Below are 13,371 nucleotides of genomic sequence, written 5' to 3' on the forward strand. Positions count from 1 at the left end.
ATTTACCCTCATTTTCATTCATTTCAATCTCATTATTGAGATTGAAGTCGAATGCTGCGGCCTTCTGCGAATTACCCGACTACCCAGCGAGAACCATGCTGGTGTTGTTAATGCTCCTTTTTAAAAATGTGAAGCTGGCTTTTGTGGGAAAGTGATGAGGTGAGTAGCCATTTCCATTTTCCGGCTTGCAGCTGAAGGGCACTGGAGATGTTGCCGCAGTGCTCGGGGAGCTTGGGTGAGGGTAACCATCAGGGGACTTGACTTGGTCAGGGGGCTGAAGCGGTCTAGGTCGGGGGTTGCCCCTGGGCCAGGGGGATGGGGGGCTTTGCGTCGGTGAAGCCTTCAAGTCGTCTTAATATTGTGCAGACCTATAACAGGGACAACCACAGCCTGCCTGTCCTAACAAATACTTCCAGGACAGAGTCCCGTTGTGGCTTCTAACCTGAAAGTCAATTTCACCCTCCTTTAACTGTGAGCAGCCTTGAGCTTCACCGCTGAAGGAGATTGCTAATAAGGAATTGGTTTTGTTAGTTGTGAGGCAATTCACAGTTGCAGCTGGTGTTTGCTGCTTGTTCCTGCTGGTGGCTGCAAATGCCTGGATCTGGAAGGAATTGGAGAAGGAAAGAGACCAACAATCAGTTATGGCTTGCTGTTTCCTCCCTTTTTTGTAGCTGGAAAGAAGGACAATTTTTTCTATGATACCTGGGTACCAGAATACCGGGCTCATGGGGACGTATGAGTCCAGAAGGCAATCCGGTGCTGTGGGACCTGGTGCATGACAAGATGCTGTGGGACCTGGTGCATGACATTAATCCAAATGGGCCACCTGATGATGCTTTTGAATAAATGCTTTGCAGATTGCTGATGCTTTTGTTGCTGATGTGGTGAATGCTGCATGTAACTGGCTCGTCACCACAGGTTAAACATGCTGGAAGTCAAGTATGTTCAACTGCACCCTGAGCGCCAGTGGAATATGTGGATGTCAGGATTTGGTTCCAGTGGGATTGGGCCATGTGGGAGGGCCTGCACAGCTGTGGCTCCTGGACAGAGAATGGCACTGATATGTGGAACAAGTAACACAGTGATGGACAGATCATTTCTACAACAAAGTTCTGGACATAACACATTCTCAGGCTTAACCTCCGTTTCTGTTGAGGAACCTGCAAGGGGTGATAACATGTTTTTTTGTGTGAAAATGAGCTGATATAGCTTTGTATTGGTATCAATATAGAATGTGATGTTTCCTTGTTGTTTAATGGTTAATGTAATATGTGGAATGTTACGTAGTTGATTTTCAAATCTTTGTTACTGTTGACCGTTTAATAAACAAAATATTCTCAACTCTCAAGTGCCTCCTCGAGGTCATATGTGCCACGTCTCAGAGAATGATTAGTGCATCACTGGTCAAGCAAACTTTAATGCCTGAACATGGACTGAACTCTAGGAGCGCCTGCACCATAGAGGCAGCTGCAAACAATCACACACTAAAGAGCAGGGCTTCAGCACTGTAGACCTTCTCGCAACCAAAGGGTAAGTGTGTGATCAGGGGAGGGCACCTGAGCACGCCCTCCCTAATGTTCCTGGCAGCGGTCTGGGATCCAGGGGCTCCTGATGTGGTCGGGAGTGAGTGTGCAGAGCAAGGTTTTCCAGCACAACTGGCTCGCTGGATGGCACTCTGTGAGAAGGCGGGACACATAAGGGTGGGAAGGTTGGGGGATTTGTGGGTCCTGGGATGGAAGCCATAACTGATTGTTGGTCTCTTTCTTTCTCCAATTCCTTTCAGATCAAAAAATGTTAGCTGGTGTTGATCCCACTAAGGCTGCTCTCATATTTCTGGTGGCAGCCGAGGTGGACATACACTGGAGAAGGCAGCAGCAATGATGCAGGCTGGAGGCAGCACGCCATGTGCAGGGCGCCACCGCACACCCTGAAGACCCAGTCGCCCATCAGGCTAAGGAGGGACTTGAAGGGGAGGCCCAAGGTGAACGGGTGTCATTGGTGATTCAAGGAGCTGAAGAACATCATGTGCCGCAGAAGACTGCATCTCATAGAGAGACTGAGACATCTGTGCCACATCTTCGCAGCGTCCCATAGACTGAAAATGTGGTTCCATGCCTGGACTGCTCTGGTGGTGTCCTGCAGTACACCCCTCAGAGGGTCTAACGCTTTATGGTGGTCTGTTCCCGCCACAACCTGGCACAGCAGCAGGGTGACATGCTGGCGGAAGAGGGACATGTGGCTTTGTCTGAGGAGGTGGACCAAGAGGAACGAGAGGATATGCCCGAGGAGGAGCCGAAGGATGGAGGACAGGCGGCAGCAAAAGTCTGACATGCCAGGAGGACCATGGAGGCCCTCGTTATCTCCATATTCTCATAGGGCGAGGCTGTGTCCGTCAATTTAACCCCCTTCCCCCTCCATTTCCCTCCTGCCCTCCCCCCCCCCCCCCCCCAAACAACCTATTCCACCCCTCAAGTGTCTGTGTAACATCACTGCAGGGGGTCAGTGGGTCACGATACAAGGCAAGAAAGTGATGATAACTTGCTGTGTGGAAAGCTCTGGTGCTCCTCAGCTTCTGCAAAAGTTCAGCACCTGTCTTTCTGCTGACAGCGCGCTCACACCCATTCTCTGAATGGGGTCTGCATCGGGGGCTTTTGATCTTGGATCACTGTGCCCAGCGGGCACGGGTGGGGGGAGTGAAGAGCAACAGGGGGTGGGGGTGCAGGGACACCTGTTGTGAGGATCAATGTGACAGAGAATTCACATGTATCAGGCATTACATGTTTTACTAGTGAATATTTGACGATTCCATTCTCCCTAGTTACAGATAGTGAACCACTCAGTGCTCCTTACTCTTCAAGATCTTTTGTGGTCTGGTGCTATCACTAGGTGTGTCCCCAGAATGCACATCAGAGGTAGAGGCAGCTTGCTGCTTTCTGCACCCTGTGGCCTTTGATGTCCTTGCAGGACAGCCTCTGGAGGGCCTGGAGCCAGAGGGGCCCAGCCGACTTAGCGGTGTCACAGGCATCGCTGCGCCACCCTGTTCTGCCCACTGTCCTTGAGATGCATCAGTGACAGGAGATGGGGGATTTGGAAGAACTGACTGCCATCGTTGTGGCAGGCCCTGGGTTGACCTCCAGTGCTTTCTCCTCCCTACGTTCCCCCCAGGGCCAGAGGGGCAGTTGAAATGAGCTCCAAAAGTCTCTGAGTCATCTCCTGGAGGCTCCCCATTGTCTGCAATATGGTGTTGATACCCTCAGCGATGCACCTCAGTATCTGGGCCATGCTCTGGAGTGCCTCGGCAACGTCCACCTGCATCGAGGACATGTTGGGGAACATGGTGTCGAGGCCCTTAACCATGGTCATCACAGACTGAGCCATGCTTTGGGCACTAGTACTCGTGATGCAGCCATCGTGCTCCAGGTTTTCTTCTGCGGTCGCCACCCTAGTACTCTTGGCTTCAGTGCCATGCATTTTGTTTTTCGTAAAACATTTTATTAAAGTATTTATAATTTTATAATAATAACAATAAACAGTACAAATACAAACATAATGCATAAAAATAGCTCCATCCCTCGCTAATCTCACCTACCCTAAACAGAAAATAGCCTCACTCTTTCCCCACCCCCCACCTTTTATTGCCTCTGCTGACAGTTTAGTTTTCCCCAAAGAAGTCGACAAACGGCTGCCACCTCCGGACGAACCTTAGCGTTGACCCTCTTAGGACGAACTTAATTTTCTCGAGCTATGTCACTAACCCAGGTCTCTATATTCAGGGGCTTTGAGTCCCTCCATGCTGGCAATATCTGTCTCCGGGCTACCAAGGAGGCAAAGGCCAAGACGTCAGCCTCTCTTGCCCGGAGTGGACTCCCGGATCTTCCGACACTCCAGAAATCGGCACCTCTGGACTCGGCACCACCCTTGTTTTTGCACCGTGGACATGACCTCTGCAAATCCCTGCCAGAATCCCCTAAGTTTCGGACATGCCCAAAACATATGGACATGGTTGCTGGCCCTTCCACCCACCTCGCACAACTGTCCTCTATCACAAAGAACTTGCTCATCTGGGCCACCGTCATGTATGCCTGGTGAACCACCTTGAATTGTATCAGGCTGAACCTGGCATATGATGAGGACGTGTTGACCCTGCTCAGAGTGTCCACCAACAGACCCGCTTCTATCTCCCCCCCCCCCCCCCCCCCCCCACCGCCCCCCCCAGCTCATCTTCCCATTTGCGCTTTAGCTCATCTATCCGAGTTATCTCCCACTCCATAAGCTCTTTGTAGATATCCAAAACCTTCCCCTCCCCCACCCCCGTTCGAGACACTACCTTTGTCCTGTATCCCCCGTGGCGGTAGGAGCAGAAAGGTCGAAACATGCCTTCGCACAAAATCCCGTACCTGCAGATACCAAAACCCAGTCCCTCCCGGCAATTCAAACTTCTCCTCCAAACAGGGAATACTTGCATCTATAAATAAATCTCCCATCCTCTTGATCCCTTCTCTCTGCCACCTCCAAAAGCCCCCATCCAACCTCCCCGGGACAAACCAGTGATTATTACTAATTGGAGCCCAGATTGATGCTCCCTCCACTCTCATATGCTTCCTCCACTGCCCCCATACTCTCAGGGCCACCACCACTATCGGGCTTGTGGAGTATTGGGCCGGCGAGAGCGGCAGAGATGCCGTTATCAATGCCCCCAAAACTTGTGCCCTTACACGATGCCGCCTTTACTCGCTCCCACACCAACCCCCCCCCCCCCCCCCTCCCCCCTCACACACACACACACACACACACACACACTACCCACTTCCTAATTATGGCTATGGGGCAGCACGGTAGCCTTATGGACAGCACAATTGCTTCACAGCTCCAGGGTCCCAGGTTCGATTCCGGCTTGGGTCACTGTCTGTGCGGAGTCTGCACATCCTCCCCGTGTGTGCGTGGGTTTCCTCCGGGTGCTCCGGTTTCCTCCCACAGTCCAAAGATGTGCAGGTTAGGTGGATTGGCCATGATAAATTGCCCTTATTGTTCAAAATTGCCCTTAGTGTTGGGTGGGGTTACTGGGTTATGGGGATAGGGTGGAGGTGTTGACCTTGGGTGGGGTGCTCTTTCCAAGAGCCGGTGCAAACTCGATGGGCCGAATGGCCTCCTTCTGCACTGTAAATTCTATGAAACTAACTCTATGAAACTATGTTTGCCACCCAGTAATAGTTGCTAAAGTTCGGCAGAGCCAGCCCACCCTCCCCTCGGCTACGCTCCAGGAGCACTTTCTTTACTCACGGGGTCTTACCCACCCACCCAAAACCAGAGATCAGCCTATTTACCCGTTTAATAAAGACCTTTGGGATAAAGATCTGAGGCACTGGAAAACAAACAAAAATCTAGGGAGGACCGTCATTTTCACAGTCTGTATCCTCCCAGTCAGTGACAGCGGGAACATGTCCCACCTTCGAAAGTCCTCCTTCATTTGTTCCACTAGCCGGGTCAAATTTAGTTTATGTAGCAGCTCCCATTCCCGTGCCACCTGGATTCCCAAATAGCGGAAACTTATTCCCACCACTCTGAACGGCCGCTCCCCCAGTCTCCTCTCCTGCCCCCTTGCCTGGATCGCAAACATCTCACTTTTACCCATATTCAATTTGTATCCCGAAAACCAGCCAAATTCCCCTAAGATCTGCATAATCTCCCCCCATTCCCCCTAACGGGTCGGAAATATACAGGAGCAGGTTGGCTGCGTATAGCGAGACCCTGTGTTCCACCCCCCACCCCGGACTATCCCCTTCCAATGCTTTGATGCTCTTAGCGCCATTGCCAGTGGCTCTATGGCCAAAGCAAACAGCAATGGGGAGAGGGGACATCCTTGCCTTGTCCCTTGGTGCAGTTTAAAGTAGCTCGAAATCAGCCGATTCGTTCATAGACTCGCCACCGGTGCCTGGTACAACAACCAAACCCAGTCAATAAAGCCCTGTCCAAACCCGAACCATCCCAACCCCTCCCACAAATAATTCCACTCCACCCGGTCGAAGGCCATTTCCGCGTCCATAGCGCCCACTACCTCCATCTCCTTCCCCTCGGAGGGCATCATGATCACATTTAAGAGCCTTCCAACATTGGCTGTCAGCTGCCTGCGCTTAACAAATGCCGTCTGGTCTTCCCCTATTACCTCCGGGGCACAGTCTTCTATCCTTGAGGCCAAGATTTTAGCCAACAGTTTGGCACTGATGTTCAATAGGGAGATTGGCCTGTATGACCCACATAGCCCTGTGTCCTTCTCCCGTTTCAGGATCAGTGAGATAAAGGCCTGTGACATTGTCGGGGGAAGAGCCCCCCGTTCCCTTGCCTCATTAAATGTCCTCACCAGCAGTAGGCCCACCATTCCAGAAAACCTCTTGTAAAATTCCACTGGTTAGCTGTCCGGACCCGGGGCCTTATCGACTGCATGGCCTCCAGTCCCTCTACTATTTCTTCAATCCCAATCGGGGCTCCCAGCCCCTCCACCAACCCTTCCTCCACCTTTGGAAACTCCAACCCTTCCAAAAGCTGCCTCAGCCCCTCCACCCCAGCTGGGGGTTCCGACTCATACAGCCAACTCTAAAACTCCTTAAACACCCTGTTCACCCCTGCTGTGTCCAAGACCGTCTTCCCTCCTCTGCCCTTCACCCTTCCTATCTCCTTGGCCACCTCCCTTTTCCTTAGCTGGTGTGCAAGCATCCTGCTGGCCTTCTCCCCATACTCATATATCGCCCCCCTCGCCTTCCTCAATTGCTCCACCGCCTTTCCTGTAGATAACAGACCAAATTCCATCTGTAGCTTCTGCTGCTCCTTCAATAACCCTGCCTCCGGGCCTCCGAATATCTCCTGTACACCTGGAGTATTTCCCTATCCAGCCTATCTATCTCTGCTCGCTCCACCTTCTTATGGGCCCGTATCGAGATTAGCTCCCCCCTGACCACTGCCTTCAGCGCTTCCCAAACCAAGACTTGCCCCATATCATTTATTTCCAAATAGTTCTGGATGGCCTCCCTCACATGCCCGCACACCCCCTCATTCGCTAACAGTCCTACGTCCAATCTCCATTGCAGGCGCTGACCACTCTCCTTGCTCACCCTTAGATCCACCCAGTGTGGGGCATGGTCCGACACAGCAATCGCTGAATACTCGGTATCCACCACGCCCGCCAGTAAAGCCCTATTCAAGGTGAAAAAATCGACACGGGAGTATACTTTGTGGACATGGGAAAAGAAAGAAAACTCCTTCACCATGCATTTTTGGCACCATCTCCTGCACCTGAAGTCTTTGGGAGTCCTCCCATCGACTTTTCTGTTGCTGGAATATCACTGCCACTCCCTTCTAAATGTCATGACTCTGGCCTATCTTCTGCATAAGCTCTGAGTGAACCTTGCCCAAGAGGCTCGGTATCTGACTGGGACCCAGCTGAGTTCTGGGATTCAGCAGATCTCCGACTGCTGACTTGCTTCAATGTTCCTACCTCCACCGGATGTACATTAGCAACTGTGTGGTGCTCATTAGATTGTGTCCCAGTAGCTAGTCCACTGATGTCACCCACCCAGGTGTGTTTCTCTATGCTGGTGGAAGTGGAGGTGATAGCTGTGATGCCTCAATGGTTTCCGTGAAGCTCTCCTCTGAGTTGGGCTCTTGGGCATGGGGGGGGGGGGAAGAATGACTCCAGATGGCCCAGCCTCCTCAGATGGAAATCCTGCGACACAATGGACATGTGGTCAGTGAGAAGGAAGGACCGTTGTGTCTGACATGAACAACTCATTTGAGGCAGGTCACCTGGGTGAAGGGACAGTGGATCCCCACCTCTGTGGCGCAGACCAACCTCGCTGTTGGTGACTACTCTCTCCTTGGACAACCCCGCAATTTACAGGACCCGTTCCTGATAAGGGGTGGGGACTTGGATCTCTGGCATCCGCCCCCCGCATGAAAATCAGATGTGGGGAGGATGCGAGGTGTCAGCCAGTGATTTATTGGGGTGGGCATTTGGGAATTTGAGGGGCGGTGGGCATAACTGATGCCTGGGGAGATGTGAGAACTTACCCTTGCAGGTCAGTGGTGGTCTTCTGACATTGGACGGCAGTGACAGCTGCTGCCACTGTCTCCCAGGCGGCATTGCTGACTGTGCTGCTGGCCCTCCGATCCCCTCGGGGGAACAGGCTGGCCCGCCTCTCATCCACAGTGTCAAGAAGCCTTTCTAGGTCTGCATCGCCAAAGCGAGGAACAGGTCTGCGTGCTGTATGCTTGTGTGTTGACTGGGAGTGAGTGGTGAGGGAATGTTTAAAAGCAGCTCCCTCTTGTTAGCGGCGAGAAGCTGAAACACAAGTCAGGTGAATCAGACGACGAAGCAGCCAGTAATGTTGGGAATCTTGTGGATGCTCATTTTTGACACTAAATACCGTTGAATACGGGCCGTGATCTCACCAATGCGGCCATCACGAAACACCCATAATACATAATTCAGGATGAACTGAAGTTTACTGAGAGTGGAGGATAGGAGGTCAGGCAGGACAGCATTGGAACAACTAGGGCTGGAGGTGATGAAGACATGGATAAAGGGTTTCAGCAGCAGATGGGTTAAGGTAGGGATGGAAGGGAGGGTGTTATAAGGTGAAGTTATGGAGGTGGATGTGGGACCATGTGATGTTGCATAAGACCTATGCAGGAAGAAACATCTGAAATCATACGTCATCTGATATGTAATAAAGAATGTGACAAGGAAATACAATATATGTTATTCGGTTATATGGTTATGTGGTGTACATCAAGGGAAAATGTGATATATACCTAGTACAAGGATGTATGATAGACATATAAAAAAAATGATGCAGATAATATATTTAGGGATGGTCATTTTACTCTGTAAATAATAATGTGTTATAGATGGGTGTTAATGGATAACTGAACAGATGACATACATCCAGGAAAATATGATAGTTACATTCCTTCTCTACCTTTTGCATATAATGTATGATAATCCAGGGAACAAACATTTGGAAAGTATTCTACAATGCAGCATTATTGGGATGATGATATTGTGTCTGAATGTGGAAGATGGTGATGGGATGGAAATGTGTAGAATGTTTGTCAAAGACAGCTGTTAAGTTCAAAGAAGAATGACATTAATAATGAACAATACGACAGAATCAAAAGGGTGTGATTATGGATTAAATTTAGCAATGAGAAACGTAATAAAGTTGACTACCAGCTCAAGGTGAAACAATTAGATAGTGAGCAGAAGTTGAAAAGGAATATGATTTGATAATCACTGGGAGAATCAAGAGGGAGGGTAAAAGTACAACTTGTTTAATGAGGTGACTCATTTCCAAATTTCAGTTTCTGCTTTCTTAATGGCATAGTTAGCCTAACATCAGGAGGAGGGAAAATGCTAGAATCTATTATGAAGATTGTGGCAACTGATTACATGGAAAATAAAGGTAGGAATGGGTAGAATCAGCATGGATTTATGAAAAGAAAATCATGTTTGACAAATCTGTTAGAGTTTTTTGAGGATGTAACTATAAAGGAGAACCAGTGGACGTGGTGTATTTGAATTTTTTAGAAGACTTTCGATAAGATTCCACACAGGAGGTTACTTGGCAAAATTAGAACACATGGGATTGAGGGCAATAAAATGGCATGGATTGAGGTTTGGTTACTGGGCAGAAAACAGAGTAGCAATAAACGGATCATTCTCAGGTTGGCAGGCTGTGACTAGTGGGGTGTCATAAAAATCAGTTATTCACAATCTATAGCAATGATTTGGATGTTGAGACCAAATGTAATATTTCCAAGTTGCCACAATACTTGGTGATTTAAGGGGATTTAGACAGGATTTAAGTGAGTGGGCAAGAACATAGCAAATGGAATATAATGTGTAAAAAATGTGAAGTTATCCACATTGTTAGGATAAACAGAAATGCAGAGAGAGAGATTGGGAAATATTGATGTCCAAAAGGATCTTGTTCATTGTTAACTAATTGTTAGTGGCACTAGCAATTAGAAAGGCAAATTACATGTTGGCCTTTTTTGCAAGGGGATTTGAGTACATGAGCAAGTAAAGAGATCTTGCTGTCGTTGTATAGAGCCTTGTTGAGACCGCACCTGCAGTATTGTGTACAGTTTGATCTCCTTACCTAAGGAAGGATATATTTCCCAGAGGGTGAGTGCAAAAAATGTTCACCAGACTGATTCCTGGAATTGTGGAGGCACTCCTGGAATTGTGGAAGCACTATCAGGAGAGATTGAGGAGACTGGGCCTGTATTCTCTAGAGTTTAGAAGAATGAGAGGTAATTACATTGAGCATACAAAATAAATACAGGAAGTATGTTTTCTGGGGATCTAGAACCAGGGAACACAGTCTCAGACTAAGAAGTAGGCCATTTAGGACTGAGATGGGGAGGAATTTCTTCGCTCATAGAGTGGTGAATCTTTGGAATTCTCTACCCAGAGGGCTGTGGATACTCAGGGCTCGATTCAACCAAATGGGAACAAAGTCCCATAGTAGGCTCGTTTAGCCGTCTTTCCCAGAGCTCGCAGTGCCGAGAAACACATGGCTATTGAACACGATTTGCAGATTAAGGACCAGATAAGCTTGAGTAAGGGGTTGGTGGGTCACGCATTCCATTCGGGATTTGACTCCAAGTCGAGAAGGGTTGCTATTCTATTTCGTAAGACACATGGATACATAGAAGATAGGAGCAGGATAGTAAGAGCATGACATTTGTGATGGCTAATGAGGTGTGAGAGTCGGGGAGTCAGTTTGTGATGGTCAGTGGGGAGTTGGAGGATGCCCCGGTAGCGCTGGTAAATGTTTATGCGCCTAATTGGAACAATGGGAAATTTGTTAAGCGGATGGTGGCAGATATCCCAGATCTAGACTTGCATAAATTAATAATGGGTGGTGATTAACAGGCTGGAAGCCCCCCCCCCATTATGCTCCACCCCTCACAGACGGGAGTCACGAGGACATGATTTGGTGTGAGTATTAACCAGAGGGGCCCCAGTGTCATAGACAGTGAGGGGGTGCAAGGAGATGAGAACATTTTTTATATTAATTGGGCTTGCTGTGTGGGGGGGGGGGGGGGGGGGGGAGAGGGGGGTGCCATACTCAGTTAATCTACCAACTGTCATGTGAGAGTACCATTAAGAAATGGGTGTTTATGAATGGGTGTGTATATAAATATCTGCAGTGAGAGTACCTTTAAGAAATGGGTGTTTATTACTGCAGTGATGTCAGAGAGTGGGTGGAGCTGGGCTGTCTGTCAGCTTTTTACTTTTGCTTTAGGCTTTTTGCTGCAGGGTGAGTTTGGTTTCATTTTAGTTTTGGAGAAGCTGCAATCACAGCAGGATGTGTGTGAATCTCTGCAAGCTTATGAGTGTCCATTTGCTGATTTCAACGTGGTAACTGTTCTCAGTAGTGACGTTAAGCCTGATGTCTTTCGATAAAAAGGTGTTTTTAAGTCTTATAGATGTTAAAAGGAAAGCTTAAAGTATTACTTAGTGTTGTAGTCTTTGGGGGTTGTATTTGAATTAATGGTTGCTAAGATGTTCACTGTATGTTTTAAAAAGGTTAACTTGAGTTCATAGAATAAACATTGTTTTGCTTTGAAAGATACTTTTCCATTTCTGCTGTACCACACCTGTAGAGTGGGCCGTGTGCTCCCCATACCACAATCTATTAAAAGTTGTGGGTCAGGTGAACTCCATGATGCACTTTGGGGTTCTCTAAACCCTGGCCCATAACACAACCCACTCATAAGGATCGGGGAATGTCTCCAAGCCCTGCAGGTTTACAGCATACCAATGGTATCAAACCGTATGTGTCCATCCATCTATCTCTCTGTCACAACCTGGCTCCACATCACACTGGAGCTACACTCCCAGCAATGACATTCCATGGTTACCCCTATCTGCCCGTACACCAGTCTCTTAGAATCATAGTATTCCTACAGTGCAGAAGGAGGCCATCTGGCCCATCAAGTCTGCACCGATCCCTGAAAGACCACTCACCTAGGCCCACTCTCCCTCCTATACCTATAACCCCACCTAACCTGCACATCCCTGGACACGAAGTATAAATTTTAGCATGGCCAATTCATCCTAGCCTGCACATTTTTGGACTATGGGAGGAAAACGGAGGAAACCCATTCACAGGGAGAAAGTACAAGTTCCACACACAGTCACCCAAGGCTGGAATTGAACCTGGGCCCCTGATGTTGTGAGGCAGCAGTGCTAACCACTGTGTCACCGTGCTGCCCTTAGCTTGGAGCCGCATGCCTACACAGTATGAACGTCTCCACCACACAGCCAGCTGCCACCCTTCTGATGGGAAGGTACAAGGCTCACTCAATGAGAACACTTACTGGGAGAAACAGAAAAGGGCCACAGAGCCCATCACTAACACCTGTCGTGGTAGCTGCGGTACCCTAGATAGCAGGGATATGTGGTGAGGATAGAGGCTTCCCAAATCAAGGGTCGGGTGCAAGTCACTTATGGGGACAGGGATGCAATTTGGACAACCCCTCGAATGGGCCGGGTGAGGTTGAGGGTGGGGTGTTGTTGAGGGTGGCGCAGCAATACAACTCAGGCTGACCATATAATTTGGTGGCTTTGCATGTTCAGGGGAATCGTCACCTTGGTGACAGTCTCTGTCCCTCCCCCTTGTCCCTGCAGAGAAATGGAATTTGGCACTCAACCAGCAATGCTAGCTATCTACCTAGCCGTTGCTACCGTCGCAGATGCATGGTGGCGAGAGTAGCAGGGCCAGTCCAGGGAAGACCCTGCACAGCAGGAGCCTTCCCCAGAGCACTAGGGACCAGCCGGTGAGGCTCAAGTAACAGCTGGCCAACAGGCTGAGGAGGAGGTGCAAAGGCGCACCGTATCAGGCCACCGTCTATACTGTCGCTGCTTGTCCTTTGAGGTGATGCTGAACTGCGTGTGCCGCCACCGATTCCAGCTCATCACAGAGACCGTGCGACACCTGTGACAGATAGTGGCACACCTGGTACGGTGCGGGTTAGGACGAGGAGACATGCCCCAGGTGGACGTCAAGTTGACAAAGCCCCTAAATTTCTACGCATCTGTCTTGTTCCAGGGCTCGAGGGAGACGGATGCCCTATGTGCCCGGGCAGGAACCTACATCCACACCAATGTGGATCAGGCCCACCAAGATTCCCGGGATACAGGATTTCCTGCCATTGATAACATGCCACAAGTTCAGTTCAGGGAGCTATTGATGCCATGCATTCAACCCTAAGAGCATTGGTTCAACAAGGGGTCCCTTCATTTACAGGAAGGGCTTCCAATCCTTAAAGATGCAGTTGGTGTGTGATTACCAGCTGTACATCATG

General features: G+C 49.3%; 1 protein-coding gene across 2 annotated transcripts in view; it reads left to right on the forward strand.

The window, feature by feature from the left end:
* grid2ipb (glutamate receptor, ionotropic, delta 2 (Grid2) interacting protein, b) overlaps positions 1–13,371 on the forward strand; it is a 250,484-nt gene that overhangs the window by 221,449 nt on the left and 15,664 nt on the right. The window contains exon 20 of one of the 2 annotated variants that reach the window (XM_072481107.1): positions 672–1,265. The exons of the other annotated variant lie outside the window; for it this stretch is intronic. Within the exon in view, the coding sequence (XP_072337208.1) occupies positions 672–779 (108 nt within the window). The 3' untranslated portion in view covers positions 780–1,265. Of the gene's footprint in view, positions 1–671; positions 1,266–13,371 lie in introns of those variants that run through there. 2 annotated transcript variants of the gene reach the window in all.

This window comes from Scyliorhinus torazame, chromosome 17 (assembly GCF_047496885.1).
Source record: "Scyliorhinus torazame isolate Kashiwa2021f chromosome 17, sScyTor2.1, whole genome shotgun sequence".
NCBI classification, from domain to species: Eukaryota; Metazoa; Chordata; class Chondrichthyes; order Carcharhiniformes; family Scyliorhinidae; genus Scyliorhinus; species Scyliorhinus torazame.